This window comes from Propithecus coquereli, unplaced genomic scaffold, assembly GCF_000956105.1.
Source record: "Propithecus coquereli isolate 6110/MARCELLA unplaced genomic scaffold, Pcoq_1.0 Scaffold175, whole genome shotgun sequence".
Taxonomy (NCBI): domain Eukaryota; kingdom Metazoa; phylum Chordata; class Mammalia; order Primates; family Indriidae; genus Propithecus; species Propithecus coquereli.
In genome coordinates, this window is record NW_012142190.1 from 3,508,490 (window position 1) to 3,531,209 (window position 22,720).

Sequence of the window (22,720 nt, forward strand, 5' to 3'; positions counted from 1 at the left end):
TTTTATCTGCTGCCCAAATACATTCTCCCTTTTAAAAAGCATATTGGCAGCTTTCAATTTCCTGAACAAGCAGAAGGGAAATTGAAACTGCTTTTAGTTATCTGACTTTCTAAAAATAAAAATATAGTAATAGATTCCAGTGAAATAACTAAAGAGAGGCAGGGCAGATCTAGGACTCCTGGCAGAATCCACATTGCTGATGCCTGATACAGATACTTATCAGATAATTATAAATGAATACGACACCTAAAGACATTTGCGAGCTTTCCCTGGCCTTCTCTAACTGAGATTGAACACAGATCCCTATTGTTAGTAGCCCTGTTCTTACTTATAGTCAGAATAATAATAATTATTATTACCAAAAAATTAGCCAGGCACTGTAGAACTTAACAGTGAGAGTGAAGTAGACCTACTTCTTTTAGAATTTCAAATTGATTTTTTTTAATCGAGGGAGACAGACTAGATCAAATAGTTAACTTTAATTATTTTATATACATATCTTACTTGCCTACAGATAACACTATTATATTTTGTTCACGTGCTTTCCTTCTGTCTTCACCAGAATCACAATCTTGAGCCGGGGGTAACTAGGTCAGCAATACTGAACTTAGAATGAAGCACAGAAAGCAGGGAAGAGGAGTGGGAGAAGCAGTGCCTGCCTTGGGCCGGGTGTTTTTGCAGCTGTTATCTCACGTAATTCACTGTAAGATTAGTTGAGATCAGCATTATAATTCCCAAGTCATAAATTAAGTAGACAGAGACTCTGGGATGTTCAATACTTTTCCCAGGTCACAGGCTTTGGGCAGCACCTGTTTTGGAATCTCATCTCTCAGGCTCTGCAGCTCCAGCTCTGCCCCTTACAGCCCATTAACCACTGAGGCCACTGTTGTAGCACTCTTACCCACAGGATCTCATAGACCTGACAGCTTAAAATGCATCGCTTTAAACACCTAACAAGCATAAAGGCAATTTCCTCTCTCATCACAACAGTTAGATTATTTGAAAATTGGTGTCTCCTAAACTTTGATTTATCTGGAATTAAAAGAAAATAAAATGATATATAACAACTTATCAATATGTATATTTATCTTGCAAGAGGTTTTGAAATATATTATTTTGGCTTGCTATCCTAGGGCAAGAATAAATATGTACCTTATCTCCAAAATCATCAGTAGATTGCCCTTCATAAAAGGGATTGTGCTTAACCATCTTTCTAAATCAAAGGGAAGGTATTTCAGATTAAATAAGGATAATAAAGAAAATCATAGCTTACATATGTACTAACTGCAGGGATAAAGACACATTTATGAATCTTGAAGATGAATAACTTTTCAGAATTTTAAAATGGTAAATCCATGGTTGAGTTTAAATTTACTAATGTCATACATCTGTTCAGCAGATATTTAGTGAGCAGCTTCTGTATACTGATGCAGTGCTATGTGACCTTTAACCTGTCAGAATATGACCCCAGTCCTTGAACTTTGAGCTTAAGCTGCCTATTGTCTAGCATAGGAAGCACTGATGACTACACAGCAAGGTCATATGTGGTAGGTGCAGGATGGGTGTTGCAGATCCAAAGCCAGCCCAGTGCAGAGGTGGGCAGGAAAAACACTGTGCAAGAAGGAACGCTCAGGCTGAGCCTGGTGAAGATGGGTAATTTCCGTTCAGCTTGGATTCACCACCTACCCCTTGTACCTGCAGGCGACGTTACCACTGACCCACAATGTGGATCTGCAGTGGTTGGTGGAGTGGAACGCAGTCCTGGTCAATAGCCATTATGATGTGAAGAGCCCTTCTCATGTCTGGATATTCGCACAGTCTGTCAAAGACCCGTGGGTCCTCTGCCTCTTCAGTTTCCTCCGGCAGGAGAACTTGCCCAAACACTGCCCCACGGCCCTCAGCTACGCCTGGCCTTATGCCTTCACTCGGCTCCAGTCAGTGATGCCTCTGGTGGACCCAAAGTAAGGGATCCATGTGCTTTCCTCTGTTTTGCTGGTCTTACCATTTGCCCTCTTAAATTTTCCTTGTATGCAAGAGATTGGGATATGATGATCCTCTCTAATTTCTGAACTTCCCACTAGAGAATTCTTAACATTGAGTAAAATCAGATTAAAAAAATTTTGTCTAGAGCTAGGGGTTTTTTGACCTTAATAATCAATATGATTGTCTAAGTCTATAATCTCAGACTCTTCATGGTGAAAGAGACCTTAAAGCTCTTCTGTTCGACTTCTCATCCAGTGCAGATATTCTTTGAACAACATCCTTGACGGATAGTTGTTCAACTCTATTTAAGCACTTCCTATGATCTGATCTTTATTTGATACTTGATATTTAAAATCCAGAACTTAGTTTCCCTCTCGTTTTTGACTCCATGTTTCTAGTAGCCCAATTAATGCCAAGAAAACCAGCACTGCCGGCAGCGGAGACAACTATGTTACCTTGTGGAGAAATTACCTTATTCTTTGTTTTGGAGTTGCAAAACCCAGTATAATGAGCCCAGGACACTTAAGAGCTTCCACTCCAGAAATAATGGCGACCACACCTGATGGTACAGTGAGCTACGATAACAAGGTGACATGACATGCTTCAGAAGAATTATTCTGTAAGGTTTTTTTTTAGCTTGTTTGTCTAGAGTTCACAGTGCAAATTGCACTGTGCCTGCCATCTGGAGTATTATGGGATCAGACTTTCATCCTACACATTTCTAAATTCCATTGAGTGTTTATGTGAATAATTTATTACTCCTCCCTGACAAGGTGGGGGGAACGGAAGATAAAGATAAATGGAGAAATTTGCTTAAGACTATAAAGTGACTTGTGTTTATTTGTGCCCTGAGGTTTGGTTCGTGTCCAACATACCACATTTCTCTCACTCCTCACCAAATAGTCACCTTTAAACCATGCCTTGATTATTTTGTTAAAGATGGTTTTGTAGACTTAAATGGTTTAAAAAAGAAGAAGACTGTGATACAAAATTTTCTTTAGAATTTGTGTCCCAGGTGAGAAATGTATTCATTTTGCTGTATTCAATTTGTGGGGTGTTTTTCCCCCCTGAAATGATGGCAGTGCCTTGGGATGTGGTTCAGTACTTTGAAACTGTTATAATGGAATCACCTTTTGATTAAAGGAACTATCGGTTACCATGTTACCTCTTTTTCACTTTGAATCCACTTGTTTCAGGCCATAGGCACCGCTTCGGTGGGAGTTCTGTTAAAGCAGCTGGTGCCTTTGATGAGGCTAGAGAGCATTGAGATCACAGAGTCCTTGGTTTTAGGATTCGGAAGAACAAATTCCCTTGTTTTCAGGTACAGTAGTCTGAATGAGCTGTTCTAAATGCATCCGTGCTGCTGCTGTCATAGCTACCTGTTTTACTCAAGTGAGTGTGCATGTTGGCATGCACCTGGAGAGTTTATAAGCTTTGCGCGGTTCCCTTTATGCCGGCGTTGGTTGATGTGCATGTAACAAGCATTCCTTGCAGCTGCCTCACATTTCACTTTCAGTCCTAGCAACTTTGATTTTACCTCTCAGATTTCAGTTCACTGGCAAGCTTTGTTTTAGGTAACTATAAATAAGATATTTCAGTGTCAATCCTCAGTTAGCCAAACGGTTAAGAGTCTATAATGTCAAAATAATAACAGCCCACTGTGCCATTTACACAACAGACTCTTGAAGGTTGAACGCTGATAGAGCCCTTTCCAGTGTGTTAGTTGATCTTTCTATAAGGCACTTTCTCTGCCTTGATAGAATCAGCATACAGGTTTTCTGTATTCCTTATTCACATCTGCAATCAAATAACCTCTCCATCTGAAGCAGCCAAAGCCTTTTGAAAGAGACATCATAAAATGTTAGTTTGGGCTGCCTCTGATGACTTTAAGCAACAAAAGCCTAATCTTAAACAAAATTTTCCATGTAGACAGAAAAGAGAAAGCTCCAAGCATCTGGGAGTAACCCTATTCGAAAAATAAAGATGAATGAGACATTTTAGAGGCAACTGAAAAAGATCTGTTAAGTTATTCATGTTTAGAGTCAGATTTTATCCTTAAAAGAAGTAATTGTGGGTTCTGACTCCAGTGGGTGCCAGTTAACCAGTGTTCTACCAGTTATTGGTTAATTAGTTAAGACAAAGCATCATATAGAAATACAAGAAGATAACCATAACAATCCCTGAAATTACCTAACATTCTTTCCCAAAGAACCTAAGACTCTTTTGCATATCTCGCTCTCTTAATGTTCCTAGAGGTAGGCAAGATTAGGCAATCACCTAGCCGCATGAGTCTGGAAAGATTAATGTCTCTGGGCCTCAGTTTCCTCAAATGTAAAACTGGTATAATAAATAAAAAATAAAGAAAGTGTATCTCTCCAACAAAAAAATGGTATAATAATAGACATCATCTCATAGATTTATTGAGAAGATATATTCAGTGTGAATATGCACATAGTAAACATTTGGTAAATGGTAGCTGTGAAGTGAAGGAAACTATTAATGTTATTCCCATTTCTTTGATGAAGAAATTCTAGCATCTACACTGGAAAAATCAGAAATGAACACAGGTTTTCTGTCTCTTAGGGCAGAATGTCATAGAGTTTACCTTCCTATCCTTGGATTTTCCTGGAGGGTGATGTCTAATAGCACAAAATATCCTGCCAGAAAGTATAAGGTTTTCAAACATGGCACATACTATAGACAAAATAGCTCAGTAGTAATCTGACAACAGGCTAGATCTTATCATGTTGTCAGTTTTGAAATAGCAATTCAGAAATTATGTCTTAAGACAACTAATTGGATTAGCAAGTATAAAGCTGAGAACTGGAGACAATGGGGACAGGCGAAGTATATATATGCAATATAAGATATATAGTAATGTGATCAAGACATTTTTACTACACAAGAGAAAAGATTTCTATGAGAATCTCACTGTTTTAGTACTTGCCATAATTTATATTTATCATATAGCTCAGATAAAGGAATTTAGCTCTGAAATCCAAAAAGACTTTGTTTTTAAAATCAGCTATAAGTCAGTCTCCTGAGCATGGCTGCCAAGGTATTACCGTAGTAATTGCACCCGTCTCTTATCCTCTAATTGGACTGAAAATTTCTTGTGTACACTGGCTCAATTTTATTTATCGTCAGTTCCATAGTTTGTAGTAAAGTACTCTGAATTTAGTAAACACTTGGAAAATGTTGTTTAATTGTTCAGGTAGGGTTTTTTACCATAGCAGTTTCCAGAATATTAAATCAAAATCAAGCCAATAAATATGTATCAAGCCAAAATTATATGCAGAGCACTGGAACTAAGACCAACAACATGAAGAATAGGCCCATACCTGTTTCCAGTTCACCACATGATTGGGAAATGGTGAGTTCGAGGGAGATTTTGGTGTTAGAAGCAAAATGAAAAACGCAGTGATTGAGGATTGAATGGATGTACAACATTTAGTGGCCAGTTTGTTGTCAATAACAATGAATTCCAAATGCTGACCTTTTTCCTCCATAGAGAATTGGTAGAAGAACTTCATCCGTTAATGAAAGAAGCTCTGGAACGAAGACCGGAGGTAAGATTTTGAATTTAAATAACTGAAGCTTGGTTTATTTGGACACTGGTGTAAATTTAAATCAAACCCAATGGTTTCCCCTAAAGAATACAAACACCAAACAACTTTTTAACAATGAATCCTAATATTTCAACTTGTCTTGTTTTTATTATTTTTCAGTATTAAATATTTAGTATAATCTGGTTCTATGGATTTTATATCCTAAACGTATAAACGCAAAGCAACTTAAATAGTCATGTATATGTAAAATCATTACGTTCTTTTGCAAGAGGTTTGCATTAAAATTGAATTTTGCTGTTTACTTTGTTTGCTTGTTGTTTACAAGGAGTCGTATGACCAAGAATATAATTTGTCTCATCTGGAGTATGAAGAATTCTCCTAAACATTATCTTCCCCAAAGTGAATTCTGAAAAGGATGAACCTGTAATGTACCAGGATAAAAATAATAATAATAAGACTAAAAAAAAAAAAGCTTCCCATATACTAGCTATGACGTAAGAATGGCAGAAATTTAGCAATTTGAATAAGAACAAGCAGTGTTATCTCTGTGACCAGCAGTGGTGGGATTACGAGTGTCCCTGTGCCTTTTCGCTTGTTTCAGATGCTTGAGCCTTTCAGCAGACGCTGGGAGCATTTGGGAAACAAGGCTTGTTAGCTCCCAACATTCCCACCTGATAAATATTTATTGTCCCACTTATGATCTGTTTCTCTTACAACCTGTGATAGCAAGCATTCTCTCTAAGGAATAGGAAAAAAGAAAAATACCTGTTGTCTTTTATGCTTAGAACATTGAAAATGACTTAAGACTACCCTTCATACAGTTTTCTAAAGCACAGTTAATATTGTTTTGTCAGCGTCTGTAAGTCATATTATTACCTCTTTCCACACAGAACAAAAAACGCAGAGAACGCAGAGACTTGTTAAGGCTACAACTACTTCGAATTTTTGAACTTCTGGCTGATGCTGGTGTAATAAGTGACAGGTAGGGTCGCAACTCTACTGAGTTGATTTCTCCTCACCAAACCGGTCTTTTTTGTCTCTCTCTCTCTTTTCTGTTCTTTGTTTTTAAATATAATACCTTTAACTTAGAAGAGTCAAAAAAAAAAAAGCTTTTTCTTTTTTCATATTCTACTTATGCTGCATATAGGTTAGGAACAGATTTAGTGTGTGAGTTCTGACAGTGAATCTTACTTTTCATGAAGCATGTACCACTTTGATGTAAAGACCGATCATCTAAAAGTTTAACTTTCCTGTATTCCAGCACAAACGGAGCCTTAGAACGGGATACGTTAGCCCTTGGAGCTTTGTTCTTAGAATACGTAGACTTGACCCGCATGCTCCTAGAAGCAGAAAATGACAAAGAAGTTGAAATTCTTAAAGATATCCGGGCCCATTTTAGTGCAATGGTGGCCAACCTGATCCAGTGTGTTCCAGGTATAGTGATACATTGTTATAAATTACTTTCCATGTTTGAAAAACCATTTGTGTTATTACTTGTGCTTTCCTTTCTAATCCTACTGAGCTGTATGCAGATCTGGGATACAATTGTTTATTTATTTTAAGATACTTGGAACTATACATGGGAACAGATTGTTGAAACTCAGCAGAGTTGGAAAGGGAACGATACGAATTAAATATGTCTTTGTGCTGGTCATTTCTATTCTTTGTTTTGGTTCCCATCTGAAAATGAACATATGTGATTTCTATAGGAAGGAAGTATTCAGAGGGAACGTTCACACAGGATTCGTTATTTTCACGTTGTCTCTGTGCTATCTGTGAACAGGTAATTTCAGCAATGTTCACGCTCTCTGACTCTACCCCATCAACATATTAAATAGAATTCTATGTAGCTTAACATATTTTTCATTCGATTTAATATTACATTATAGAGAAAATTATCTTTCACAGAGCAAATAGGTATCCAACATTTTCATTCTAATAGAAGCATAGAAAATAAAATAGCTGGGCAGTTTGATGTAAAAATTATTCTAATTAAAACTTTTGGGCATAATGACAAAATGGCCCAACTCAACTAATATTTCTACTTCTCATTATTTTGATGTTAGTAACCTTCTTATCAATCCTCTTCATCTCTGATGACCCTAAATTAAGATAATGAGTCAACCTCTTCAGTTAGAGTGAAGTTCCACATGTGTGTTTCAGTGGTCTATACTATGTTTCAGAATTCTTCCTAAAGGTGGGCAGCATTGTCTATGTAGCAGCAGCTGAGTGCGACGTGTTGCAGTTTTCCTACATATTGATTAGAAAACAGTCTCTGTGGGTCCCACTTTGATCTCTACTTCCCATTCTGAGCCAAGGTGCTGCTGACTACAACACGAGAAGAGGAAGAATACACACTGAAAAAGAAAATCTGACTTCACTTTTTAAATACATGTTTTATTATCTAACGAAAATTGGAGTTAGGAAATGAAATTGTTCCTTTAGGAATTATATATAAAGACCGCATTCAGTCTTGTAGACTAACTCTGCTTTTCTCCCCAGTGCACCACCGAAGATTTCTCTTCCCCCAGCAAAGCCTGAGGCACCATCTTTTCATCTTATTTAGCCAGTGGGCAGGTCCCTTCAGCATCATGTTTACGCCTCTGGATCGGTACAGTGACAGAAACCATCAGATTACAAGATACCAGTACTGTGCATTAAAGGTAGGTGACGTTTTCCTCACAGAGTGACTTTCATCAGATCAATGGTCCCTTTCCTTAAACCAACAACCATGCCTTAAAAATAAGGTTTAAATAAATAATATGATATAATAAAATATAAGTGCACATGCAAAAAAATCAAATGGACACACACATACACACATATATATAAATATTTAAACTGACTTCAACAATTCCAAATAGGCACACATAAAGACAGATAGATATGTTTAAATATGTAAATATTCCAGTTGGACTCACAACTTTAAAGTGCAAAACTTTTCCAAGCTCTCACTTTTATCCAGCGTTTCTCCTTTATGAAAACCATGTATTTTTTGCTCATTTACCCCTTAGGTAGCTGCCTTGTCAATTAACTTCCAACCTAAGGGAAAAAATAGATCTAACCTCAAGTTCAAAATCTACCAGGAGCTGCATTCCCTGTCTACGCTTCTTCTGTCCTAGAAAACTGCCAGAAATAAATTTCCATGCTACTAGAACTATTCAAAATCTTCAGAAGCATGATTCCTTTAAGTCTAATTTTCTTTCGAAAATTAACTGTGTAGCCACTCTGTCACATATACCGTAAGTGGCTGACTCTCAGGTGGACTTTGCCTCAGTGGAGCTAATTAAACTATGGCCCTGATAGTCAATGGGACCTGCTAATTACAAGGTTAATCACGATTCCCTTCTCTTACCTTCCCTTGATTCCTGCCCTCACCTTTAGAGGAACTAAAGTTTATATTTTTAGTTTTCTTTACCTTTGATTAAAGATCATAATTACTTATTTTTATATATTTCATAGTTTGTCTTTTAGTACGTTAGTCAAATACTTGTCAAAAAAGCAAAATTCAAAAAGCTATATTTCTCCTATAAGCAGAATTCACTTGAAATCATTCAAGGAGCATTTATTTTAAATATTGTGAAGTGGTTATTTTGTTTTGAAGACTTACTCTTTCATCATAAAGAGTTTTTCTGATTATAAAATTATGTGTCTACAAAGTTAAATTTATGGTTTTCTAACTCACAAAAAAAGCCAAAGAATGGGCACAGTGGCTCATGCCTGTAATCCTAGCACTTTGGGAGGCCAAGGAGGAGGATTGCTTGAGGCCAGGAATATGAGACTAGCCTGAGCAAGAGAGAGACCACATCTCTACAAAAAAATGGAAAAATTAGCCAGGTGCGGTAGTGCACACCTATAGTCCCAGCTAATTGGAAGGCTGAGGCAACGGGATTGCGTGAGTCCAGGAGTTTGAGGTTGCAGTGAGCTAGGCTGATGCCACTGCACTCTAGCCTGGGCAACAGAGTGAAATCCTGTCTCAAAAAAAAGGAACAAAATTTGAATCTGGTATTTTTTATTAAATTTACTAAGGAATGCTTTAAAATCTTGGGGAAATAACTGCTTTTAAAGGGCCTTCATCATTTATAAATCTCATTTTGTGTTTTGTAGAGTCAGTTGGATACCATTAGATTATTCCAAGTTTCATTTCCATGTTTTGTTGTGTTTTTATCATCAGGCAATGTCAGCAGTATTGTGCTGTGGCCCTGTCTTCGACAATGTAGGCCTTTCCCCAGATGGCTACCTATATAAGTGGCTTGACAACATTCTGGCTTGTCAAGATTTACGCGTAAGTACTAGGAAAACATACATTGTTTTTAAATGTCTTTGGTGTTCTGTCTCAGTTAAGTTACTGAGTTGTGTAAGCATTGTTCACGAGACAATCTCTTCACACATCAGCCACACAGTGTACGTTTATGTGTTGCTCACATTACACTATGATGCATCAGAATAAAAAACACAGTAACATTTACTAAAATTGACCATAAACTGCGTCAGAAAGGAAGTCTCAAAAAAGTTCAAATCATTGAAATGATACAGACTATGTTCTCTAATCACAGTAGCATTAAGCTAGTATTAAATAACAAAAAGATATTGAAAAATACACTTCCAGATAACCAGTGAGTCAAAGAATAAATAACAATGGAAACTGGAAAATATTTTTAACTGAAGAATAACGAAAATATTACACAGTAAATTTGTGTGCCATAAATAAAGCCTTACATAGAATGAAATGTATAGCCTTAAATGCATTTGCATGTATTAGAAAGAGAAAAAGGACTGATAGTCAGTGACCTAAGCATCCATCACAAGAAGGTAAAAGAAGAATAGCATATCAAACTCAAAAAAAGTAAAATGAAGGAAATAATAGAGATAAGAGTAGAAATTAATGAAAGAGAAAAAAATTAATATGATGATCAATAGTCAAGAGTTGAATTTGTGAAAAGACTAATAAAATTAATAAATCCATGACAAGTCTAATAAGGAAGGGAGAGAGAGACAAAGAGACAGAGACACGAGCAATAGTGAAGGTGCATGTAACCAACATCAGAACTGCAAAGGGGAGGCATCACAGCAGATGCCATAGACATTAAAAATTAAAGAGAAACTACGAACATCTTTGTGGCAATCAACTTGAAAATTTTGATAAAATAGACAGATTCCTAGAAAAACACAACAGAAGAAGAAAAGGAAAATCAGAATATTTATATGCATAATAAAGAAATTGAATCAGTAAATTGAAAGTCTTAAAGAAACAAAACTTTAAGACCACTTTTACTGATGAATTCCACCAAACATTTAAGGAACAAATTGCATGGATTGAGTACAAATTCTTAAAGAGAAAACAGAAGAAGAGGTAATAAATCCCAGTACATTTATGAGACCAGCATAACCTTGATAATAAAACTAGAAAAGGATGTAGCAAAAAATAAAATTGAAAGGCAATCTCATTCATTAGCATAGATGCAAAAACTTTAAACAAAGTATTAGAAAATTGAATGCAGTGATATATAAAACAGATGATTCATCATCAAATTGGGTTTATTTGAAAACTTCAAGGTTGGTTTAATATTCAAATATCTGTCAGTTCATTAGTATGTTAACTAAATTAATAGAATCTCAAAAAGGAAATATATGATCATCTCAAATGCAGAAAAAGCATTTGATGAAATTCTACATTTATTCATGAGGAAAACTCCTGGCAAAACTAAGAATAGGAAAGAACATCCTTAATTTGATAAAGGGTATCTTTAAAAAAAAAAAGCACCTGATAGTAAACATCATGTTTAATAGTTAATATTGAAAGTGCTCCCTCTGAGATTAGAATGAGCAAGGAAGCCAATTTTCACCACCTCCATCAACATTATACTAGAGATCCTAGCCACTGTATTAGCAAAGAAAAGATATAAGGAATAAAAAATAAATAAATAAAATTCATTTTTCACAGATTACGCAATTGTGTATGTAGCAAATCCAACAGAATCTATAGATAAAGCGTTGGAATTAATCAGTGAACTTAGCAAGGTTGCTGGATAAAAGTTCAAAATTTAAAAATCAATCATTTTTCAACATAGCAATAATAAACAATTAGAAAAATAAATTTTTAAAATTATGCCATTTATAAGAGCAGTTTTAAAATTAGGAATTCACATTAAATACTAACAACACTGTGTAAGGCCTCTTACATAGAAATATATAAAGCATTAATGAGAAAAATTGAAGAAGATCTAAGGAATGGAAAAATATACCATGCTTATGAATTGGAAGATTCAATATTGCAAAGATGCTAGTTCTCCTCCAAAATGATTTGTAGAGACAATGCAATCCCAGTCAAAATCCTAGCAGGATATTCGTGACAATTGACAAGTTTCTTTTAAAATATATATATGGAAATGCAAAGGACCAAGAATAGCGAAGATAATTTTGAACAACATAAACAAAGCGAGAGGACTTACTTTAGCAGATATCAATACTTACTATAAATTTATGGTAATTAAAACATTGTAATATTGGCCCAAGAATAAATATACCAGTGAAATACAATAGAGAGGTCAGCAAATGGCCCGTGTATTATATATGGGGCACAATTTATTTCAAAGGTGGCACTGCAGAGCTGTGGGAAAAAGAAAGGTTTTTTTTTTCAATAAGTAATTTTGGGTCAGTTGGATAGCCTTATTAAAAAAGAGGAAGAAAAAGAAATTTGACCCCTTCCTCACACTATATACAAAAATGCAATGTGTTGCAGGTGGATTGTAGATCTAAACGTTACAGCTAAAATAATAAAGTTTCTAGAAAATAATACAGAAGAATATTTTCATCCTGGGGTTAGGGTAAGATTTCTTAAACAGGATGCAAAAATCACTAACCACAAGAAAGAGCTAATTAAGAACTTTTGTTCACCAAAAGACATCATTAAGAGTGTGAACAGGCTAGCCACAGAGTGAGAGACGTCTGTAACACACAATCGGCAGAGAGTTCTTATCTAGAATATACAAAGGACACCTACAGTGAATAAGATAAATACAGAATCAGTAGAAAAATGAGCAGAAACTTAAGCAATTCACAAAAGAGGTTATCTAAATGGCCAATAAACGTAAGGTTCTCGAGCTCATTAGTAATCAGGTGTCTTAGTCCATTCAAGTGACTGTAACAAAATATCACAGACTGAGTGACTTATCAACAACAGAAATTTATTTCTCACAGTTTTGGAGGCTGAAAAGTCCAAGATTAAGGTGCTGGCATATTTGGTGTTGGTGAGGGCCAGCTTTCTGGTTCACAGCAGTCTTTTTGCTGTGTCCTCCCATGGCAGAAGGGACGAGGGAGCTCTCTGAAGTCCCTTTTAGACAGGTACTAATCACATTCATGGGGATTCCTCCCTCATGAAATAGTCACCTCTCAAAGGCCCTGACTTCAAATACCATCACGCTGGCTAAAATTTAACGTATGAATTTAGGGAGGGATGCAAACATTCAGTTTATAGCATCAGGGAAAAGCAAATTAAAGCCATGTAAGATACAAAATTATATACTGTATAACTTCATTTATATAGAGTTCAAAAAACAGCCCATACTAACCAATGGTGTAGAAGTTAGCATAGAGGTTGCTTCTGGGGAGGAGAAAGAGGCTAGTGAATAAGAAAGTGCCCAGGGAAGGTTTCAGTGGTGCTGATAACATTCTGGCTTTTGACCTGGTGGTGGTCACACAAGTGTGCTCAGGTAAGATAATTCATCACGTAATTACGTATTATATACTATCTCTGTGTATTTTAGGCTACAATATAAAGTTCTAAAGTATAATATAAACTTGCTGATTTTCCTCTCAAGTTGAACTTTTTAATGAAATGTCATTAAGTTCTTTGCAATAGTATCATCAGCTCTTATCTGCTGCTAATTACTTAAGCCAGTTGAGGGACTAGATTGAAGATATTTGACCATCCAATTAGAGTATCACTCCCATCCAGACCCACATCCTGTAAGGAAAAGAAAGCAAGCCAGAATCTTTCTTTTTCTACCTGGTTGCAACTGGCAAGAAGGGCAGACAACTTCAAGAGGAGGCAGGAAAATGTTACTGTCTGAGGGGAACATAGCCTGCAGGCACTGGGCTTCTCCTGGACAAATGTGCATATTTACTGGTCACCCGGATTTGACAGTGGCTTCAGGAATCATCAATTCAGTATCCTATTCTATGTACTAGGATTTTTTTTTCATGTAAAAGCCTCTGATTAAGAAGAGTCTATTGAGACTGCGTTTCTTTGCCGAAAGATCGGCAGCTAAGCTTCACGTACAATATTTAGTAATCAAGCCTCATAATCATATTCCTTCTGATTTTTTCCTTAAAGGACTTTGTATACATAGAGGATATTCTTTGTATATTAGGTTTTTTTAACCAAACACATATATTTTTCAGAAATATTTTAAACACAAAAAGGAAACATCGCCAACAAAGTCTTCATCATGTTTTCAGAGTTAAAAATCAAGAATGAGTGGTTCCTATATAACATCTACATAGAATCAAATTTAGTGTATACCTTTCAGTTTTCAGTTGCAACATTACACCCTCTTAAAGAATACTTGACATAAAAATTAATCCAAAATTTATTTTACCCAATTTATATCAACTAAGCTTTATCTCGTATATTCCTCTTGAATATTCTTTCATTAAATATGAATAATATTGATTTGCTCCGTGTATTCAGGTTCATCAGCTTGGCTGCGAAGTTGTTGTCTTGCTATTGGAACTTAATCCTGACCAAATCAATCTTTTTAACTGGGCCATTGACCGATGCTACACGGGTTCCTACCAACTTGCATCCGGCTGCTTCAAAGCCATAGCGACTGTGTGTGGAAGCAGGTATGAGTTTCTGCAAGCGGTGGTCGGTGACAATTATAATCAAGGTCGCTGTTTGTGCTGTGAATGATTGAGAGCTGACTGTGTTGCAATTATCTGAGCACAGTAAATTCCATGGGAATACAAAATGGCTCATACGTCCCCAGCAGATAAACTGCTCCCTAGAAGTTTGCGGTTACATTGATTTTTCTCATTTTATCAGGAAAGTGATTTGTGGTTGTTGTACCCTTCTTTTTAATTGCCTGGAACTTCACCGTGAAGTATTACAGCAGGATTTGAAAATGACAAAGAGGATACATTAAATGAACTAAAGGAAAGTCTAGAAATGTTTGTGATAAGGGTGAACTGTAAGCCCTTCACCCATCTTTAGAGCAAACCAGATCTACGAAGTGGCCTAAAATTTTTCAAATCCACTTTGTTCAAAACTTTAGAAAGGAAAAAATGAAAAGAAAATGTGGCACCCCAGATTCTATAGATTACACTTTTAAAACCACTGCCTTTCTTATATAAATTAGTCATTCAGTGATGCCATTCAGCATATAATTTATGGAGTGAAATAATTTCACAGCTAAGATAAAAGGGATAATGAAGATTCTTCAAATTGCAAAATATATTCCCAAGAAAGCGCTTATGTATCAGGAAAATTGAGAGAATGCAGCTGAAGTTTATTTTTTAAAAGATTCACATAGACTGTCAACTTTACTTTTTAATTAAATGTTGTATTTTAAATGGCTATCTTGAACTACCAGATCAAGGGAATAAAACTGAATTAGTTTTAAATTCCAACTTATTATGGGTCTAAAGTAATAAGAACAGTATTTTAGAAGACATCTACTTTCAATAAACCTTAAATGAGCATCCTGTTTAAAGAGACAAGTTTCTCTTTAAAATTTTCATCTTTCTTTTATAAAGATAATAGATAACGTTTCATGTCTAAAGCTTTCATTTTCTATAATCTTAGTAGTAGAATTTTTACTACAAACTTTAATCTCCATAAAAGTTATAGCAGATGAATATAACACATCCTAAACTGTCTGATTTTCCACTGAGTTTTATCTGATACAACATTACTAAAAAATATACCTACAGGACATTACCAAAAGAACATTGTTGCAAAAATCTCTTTCCCCAGAGTGTGTTTTTATTTTCAGATATTTCAACATTCTAAAAATAAAGTTTTGTTCACATGACCCTTTGATTTAAAAAAATGTATTTAGAATCTATGACTTGAATCTCTTTCTTTGAAAAAAAATAAAAGTTTTACTTCGCTGCCCTGCTCCCAGTGAACTTGGCTTGAACTATCCTAGTCAAATTTATTTCATTGCATGGCCATTTCATAAAGTATCACACAGCATTTCTCTGAATAAATCTAGGTATTTTTCCTTAGGGAGCACAAATAAATGCTTTATGAAATTAACAATATAATCTCAATTTCAATACTGTCTCTAGTCACAGAAATACTGGGTCATAAAACCTTCTGTGTTCTGAGTCGATATTTCAAGGTGTTATCCTAAACTATTTTGGCTTCTTAGACAAATATTGTCTGTCTGTTTACATTCACGACACTCATCTATTCTGAAGTAAGAGAAGAGGGCCGGGAATACCATGGCTGGGGCCAAACTGCCCAAACACTGGCCAGCACTTCTGCCATTTTTCACCACAGAGCATGTTCAGAATTTAAAGTTTCAGCTATGGCATAAATTTGTTCTTTCCCCATAAATTCCCAGCCTGTATAGTCCAGACAGCCCTCTAGATAGGCTTGAGCAGTCTTTGCACTTATGTTTGCAGTATTTCCTCCCAAAAGCAATTCTGGTGTTTTCAGCTTTTGCTTCATTTGTTTTCTGCAAGTTTGCATCTAAAAAAGCCATGAACAAAAGCTTCTCAAAGGAAGAAAGATAAATGGCCAATAAACATATGAAAAAATGTTCAACATCACTAATCATCAGGGAAATGCAAATTAAAACCACAATGAGATATCACCTAACTCCAATGAGAATGGCTTTTATTAAAAAGTCCCGAAACAATAGATACTGGCATGGATGTGGAAAAAAAGGAACATTTATATACTGTTGGTGGGACTGCAAACTAGTACAACCTCTGTGGAAAGTAGTATGTAGATTCCTCAAGGAACTAAAAGTAGACCTACTATTTGATCGAGCTATCCCACTCTTGGGTATTTATCCAACAGAAGAGAAGTCATTTTATCAAAAAGACACCTGCACTCCAATGTTTATAGCAGCACAATAGCAAAGACGTGGAATCAACCCAAATGCCCCTCAATTCATGAGTAGATTAATAAAATGTAGTATATGTACACCATGGAGTACTACTCAGCCATAAAAAAAGATGAATTAATACCTTTTACCAACAATCTGGATGGAACTGGAGACCATTCTTCTAAGTAAAGTATCTCAAGAATGGAAAAACAAACACCGCGTGTACTCACTACTAACTTAGAACTAACTGATGGGCACACATGTGCAGAGGGAAGTAAAACTCAGTGGAAATCAACTGAGGGGAAGGGGGAGGAGGGAAGGGACAAAAACCTACCTAATGAGTACAATGAACACTATTTGAGTGATGGACACACCTATAGCCAGGACTCAAGTATTACAAAAGCAATCCATGTAACCTAAAACGTGTGTACCCCTTAATATTTTGAAATAAAAAAATAAAAAAGCAAGTAAATACCTTATCTTATGAAATATGTTTCTGAAACATCATATGCAAACTGAATCATCTTTTACATTTCTCAAACAAGTTATCTGTTTGAGCAACTCCTACAAGTCATTTTCTAAAACAAAGAATTTTTCTTGTAAAATAAATAATTACCTCCTCCTTTTCAAATAGGAATGATTGTATGCTGGATTTATTTTTAGAGGAATGTGACAGTTTATAAGCAGATTCATTTATTAAGGAACCACTTATAACTGACATTAAAATACCTGAAGGATTGAATTTTTTTTTTTTTTGAGACAGAGTCTCACTCTTTTGCCTGGGCTAGAGTGAGTGCCGTGGCATCAGCCTAGCTCACAGCAACCTCAAACTCCTGGGCTCAAGCGATCCTTCTGCCTCAGCCTCCCAAGTAGCTGGGACTACAGGCATGTGCCACCATGCCCGGCTAATTTTTTTTTTCTATATATTTTTAGTTGGCCGATTAATTTCTTTCTAATTTTAGTAGAGACGGGGGTCTCGCTCTTGCTCAGGCTGGTCTCGAACTCCTGAGCTCAAACAATCCGCCCGCCTCGGCCTCCCAGAGAGCTAGGATTACAGGCGTGAGCCACCACGCCCGGCCTCAGGATTGAATTTTTTAATACTCTTGTCAATTTAAATTTTCTACCTTTTGTTTTAAAAGAGGGAATTAGCCATTTTTGCATAGTAAATACATCAATGTTCATTAGCTGTGATAATGGAAAAAAATTGGTTCTCTACATTCTTCTTTTTGGTTTCTTTTACAGAAATAAAGGACTGTGTGTGTGTGTGTCTGTGTGTGTGTGTGTGTGTGCATGTGAATGCACACGTGTACCGTGAACTTACTGGACTCCAGTCAAAACTATATAGCTATGCTATACTGTGACTCAGGTGATACTGGGAGACAGAAAGAAAAGAACTTGCATAGAACCAGGGGAAGTGAGGATAAAAGTAGAAAGTGATGGTAGAACTGGCAATATTAATTTTGTAGAATTTGTCATAAAATATGTTAATATACTCGATTAAGAGCTATTAAATGCATCTCAGTGCTATAATTTAGCACAAAAGAAAATTGCTTACTTAGGCAGCTTTAGTTCAAACAACTATTTGTCTTCGGTGTGTGTTCTTATTAACTCTCCCCTCAACTCCAAGTGAGATTAGTATGGAACAAATAAGGAAATTGAGAAAGAGACTAAATGACTTTCTGAGGTTATAAATCAAGGTAAATAGTATATTAAAAGTAGGCCATTTCCAATCACTAGCTTAACTCACCAGAATTCTCTTTACATTTAATTAAATACTGAAGAATTCCATTATTTTTACTTTTACCCTCCAACATACTCCTGAAATATGTTTAATAGGTGTTTTAGCATTACATATAAGATCAAAGTTTTGATTCTTAAAGAATTTTGTTGGGTTTATTTTCGGTAGTGATTTTTGTTGTCATTGTTTGTATGTTCGTTTTGCCTTAACTTTCTATAAATCTTTCCTAATTTAAATCAGGCTTAGAAAATTAGAGTTTTTTAAAGTAAATGTCCATTTCTTAAGGGAATAATACCACCCATCTAATAACAAAGAAGACACGTGAAGGTTATGCCTCAGGAATCCCAGTCACACTCCCTAACTGGTGATAACGAGCCTTATTTAGTGGTATCAGTCAGTTGGAGTATTTCAGGAGAGCAGAGTGTGGGAATTTGGCCTCTGGAAACATACTGTCTTGGGTTCAAATCCTCATTCTGCCTCTAATCAAGCTTTATGCTCTTTAGCAAGTTACTACAAATGCTTACTCATTTGTATAACGAGGGGATGATAGGGTTAGGTGAGGATTAAATAAAACCAATCTCTTGGTGTAAAGTGTTGCATGTAGTAACCACCCTATAAACACTATTTTATTCACTAGTTGTTGGAGGGGAAAAGCTATGAAGTAATCCCCTGCATTAACTATTAAAATCTGCTTCTTTTCAGAATATCTTAGAGCTATCTTGAGCTTTGTCATTTAGTTCCAGGTAACCCAGAGCTCGTGGGCATTTCCCAAATTCTTCAAAATCTTTTCTCTTCTAGATAGTTTTATTTCTTGTTTACTATGTGAATCATAGCTACCTCCCATTTTTATTTTGATTTTTATTCTGTGTGATCACAGCTGTCTTTATCTTTCACCCTTCCTGTGCCTTGTTGAATAATTAAATACTGAAAGGTATAAGATTCCATTTCTAAGCCTAATTTAAACATCTAAGTACAGATATTTTATTTGTGCTGTTTCACTTATTTGCAATCTTCCCATTTTTTCCTTTTCTGGGTTTCTTTCATTCTCTGTATCTATTACTTCTTTCAGTGTCATTCCTCATGAATTTCATATCTCAGTCTTAAGCAACAAATTAAATGCCCTAATTACATGGTCAAGTGCATGGCCCTGCCTGCATAAGAGGGAAGCTTTGTCTACCCCTTTCCTGCCTTTAAATCTCCAATGATCCAGCAATGTTTTTCAGTGTTCTTATATATATACATACACACACACACACACACAAACATACACATATATGTGTATATATATGTATATGTATAAAATCCCTGTGTCAGAATACAGAGATGTGAGGCTTCTCTGTTTCTATGGGGCTCAGAGGGAATTTCCTTTCTACTTTCTCAGTCAGAAAGGTCTATTTCTAGATACTGCAGTTTAAGATTACACTGGCTATGACAGGTACTACTGTGGGCTGTCTGGGAGGCTGAGAGCACTGAATTCTTTGGAGTCAGACATATCTGGGAGTCTGGACTCTACCACTTCTATATGACCTCACGCAAGTACTTACCTGCTCTAGGCCTCACAGGCTTATTGTGAAGACTAAATGACAAATCTAGGTAAACGTTTTGGCCCAATACCTGGCACAAAGTAAGCCCAGCATAACACAGATGTCACCCATCGTTCATCATCGTTCTTACCCTCATCATCATCACGACCATCATCAGGGGGGAGTTCCCAAATTTCCCATAAGATACACCAAATTTATGCTGTGTTCATTTAAAAATACAAGTTCTAGAAAAGTAATCATTTTGGAGTGCAAAGTAGTAAAGCTATTTTGGAAGGCAGTATAGTAGCATCTACTAAAATTTTAAATGGCCCTTTGACCCTTCATGGTCTCTCTAGGAGTCTTTTCCAAAGAAATACTTGCACATTCGGCGTACAAGGCACTATAATGAAAAATTGAAAATAGTCTAAATGTCTATCAGTGCATGTCAAAAGTTGTGTTCCCCAGGAAACAGACTCTGATATGGAGATTCGAGTGCAGGTGATCTAGTAGGGTGTGCCCTTGGGGTCAACATCTATGGAGAAATGAAGGAAGTGGGACTTGGGAGAGAAAAGAAAACTTCAGTCCGTTCCACGGGGGCTGCTGCGGAGTAGGCATGACCTTGGCCTAAGCACAGCTCTTTGGCTGAAGGCAATTCCCAGGGAAGAAGTTTGCTCCAGGGTATGGGCTGCCAACACTGTAGTTGAAGGATTGAGAGCCTCATCCTGAAAGAAGGATCTAGGTGGCACACCGCAGCATGCACTATAGGAGCAGTTATTTGTAATATCTTATACTGTGAAATACTTAGCAGCTATGAGGAAGACTGAAGTAAGCCTCATGGTTCAGTGGTAAAGAAAATCATCAAACATACATACAGGTAGTAGAATCACATTTATGTTTAAAATCCTGTGCATTGGGGGAGAAGTATTTAGGGGCACATATTTTTGTATATACTTAGAAAAGGGCTGAAATACGAAAATATTGACAGTGATTGCCTCTGGGGTAGGAATATATCAGTTGGGAAAGAGAAAGGATATGGGGTACTTCTACATTTTATTCTGTACACCTACCTACAACCAGCACCAACTTGCCAGCCTCATGAGTGAACCAAATTCACAGTGGATCCTCTAGCCCTATGTGTTGCTCGAATCTTTTAGAAGAAAAATGTATTTATTTATTGCTAGTATCATAAAAAATAATATTCGATTAATATTAAAAATGAAAAACATTTTCATATGTTTAACCGATTGTCACTATCATTTCTCACTAAACTTATTGTAAATGAACAATTGGCAATTGTCTTCATAGTAGAACATGCCTTTCTAAAAGGGTGATTGTCTTGGTCCTTTTTCTGTTGCTTATAACAGAATACCTGAAACTGGGTGATTTAAAAGAAAAGAAATTTATTTCTTACGTCATAGAGGCTGAGAAGTCCACGGTTGAGGGGCTGTATCTGGCGGGGACTCTCTGCAGAGCCCTGAGGTGGCTCAGGGCGTCACATGGTGAGGGCTGGGAGTGTGCTAGTTCAGGTCTCCCTTCCTCTTCTTATAAAGCCACCAGTCCCACTCCCACAATAGCCATTAACCCCTTAATCCATCCATGAGGGCAGAGCCTTCATGACCCAGTCATCTTCTAATAGTTGTTCAACTCACCAGGAGTTTTCTATTATGACCTCTTTTCCACTATAAACTAAGAAAATACAGTGAAAAGATGTCATCTTTAAATAGTATTACATAGCAAGGAAAAAATGCACTTAGTCTCTATATTCTGTTTGGTTTTAATACCAATTTCCACCTAGTCTATTCTCCATGCTCCTATCCCCCCACCCAGCTCTCATCTCACATATACAATCAATTACCAAATCCTCTTTATTTTATCTCCTTAGTGTTTCTCAGATCTATCCCCTCCTCTGTCTCTGCTGTCCCTGCCCTAATCCAAGCCCACGTGAGTTCCCATTTGGATTCTCTAACAGCTGCTGCTCTTGGCCCCTTACAATCCATTCTCCACACAGCAGCCAGTGATTCTTCAAAAACAGTGTCGCTGCCTCCCTCCCCTACTGCGAATCCTGCCACAGTTCTCTCTAACCAGAAACTTTTACGGTGAAGTCCATGGGCTGATCATCCTCTAAACCCACCTACTGCCCTAGCCCCATCTCCTTCTATTCCTCTACTTAATTCTTTCACTCAATCTACTACATAGAAATTCATTCCTTTTACAGAAGGTATCTTGCCGTTTCAGTCTTACAGTCTTTCAAAATGCTGTTCTCTCTGCCTAGAATACTCCCATCCTACCTTTTCCATGTCCTGGCAAATGTCTCCTGGTGCTTTGAAACATTTTACTTGTTTCCTCCTTAGAAAGGCATCCCCTAACCCCACATCTGATATAGGTGTCCCTCATCAGGATTCTTGTAGACACTGTGGATATTCCCATCATAACACTCATCAGAAATAGACTGTACAGTTTGTCTCTGTGCCTAAACTGTAAGCCCTTCTTAAGGATAGAGACCAGCCTCACTAACTTTGTATCATCAGTACTTTGTACATTGTTTCTGATAATTGCTGCTTAATAAATTTAGGGGATCAAATGAAAATATTAATTCAATGAGGTATTGAGAAATTTAGTACACGTATTCTCTTATGTCCTTTTCACCTGTCTTTGGCTTTCATTAAAATCTATTTACACTGGATAGAGTTTTTTGTTCTTTTATCCTGGTATCACAATATTTAATTTTAAACAAAGATAAAGCCACCTACTAAAAAATAGCAAAAGAAGAGGGCAAGAAAAATGGCCAAATGGGGGTGGAAATGTCATCAATAAGTGACTGAGGTTGGTGTGCCATGTTGAATTTTG

At 36.5% G+C, this 22,720-nt stretch overlaps 1 protein-coding gene across 1 annotated transcript in view; it reads left to right on the forward strand.

Annotated features, from left to right (window-relative positions):
• Nucleotides 1-22,720, forward strand: part of FRY (furry homolog (Drosophila)) — a 315,457-nt gene that overhangs the window by 210,752 nt on the left and 81,985 nt on the right. The window contains exons 21-29 of the mRNA XM_012642124.1: nt 1,702-1,961; nt 2,382-2,571; nt 3,180-3,304; nt 5,495-5,552; nt 6,443-6,534; nt 6,814-6,986; nt 8,055-8,215; nt 9,727-9,837; nt 14,245-14,399. Of these exons, the coding sequence (XP_012497578.1) occupies nt 1,702-1,961; nt 2,382-2,571; nt 3,180-3,304; nt 5,495-5,552; nt 6,443-6,534; nt 6,814-6,986; nt 8,055-8,215; nt 9,727-9,837; nt 14,245-14,399 (1,325 nt within the window). The remainder of the gene's footprint in view (nt 1-1,701; nt 1,962-2,381; nt 2,572-3,179; nt 3,305-5,494; nt 5,553-6,442; nt 6,535-6,813; nt 6,987-8,054; nt 8,216-9,726; nt 9,838-14,244; nt 14,400-22,720) is intronic.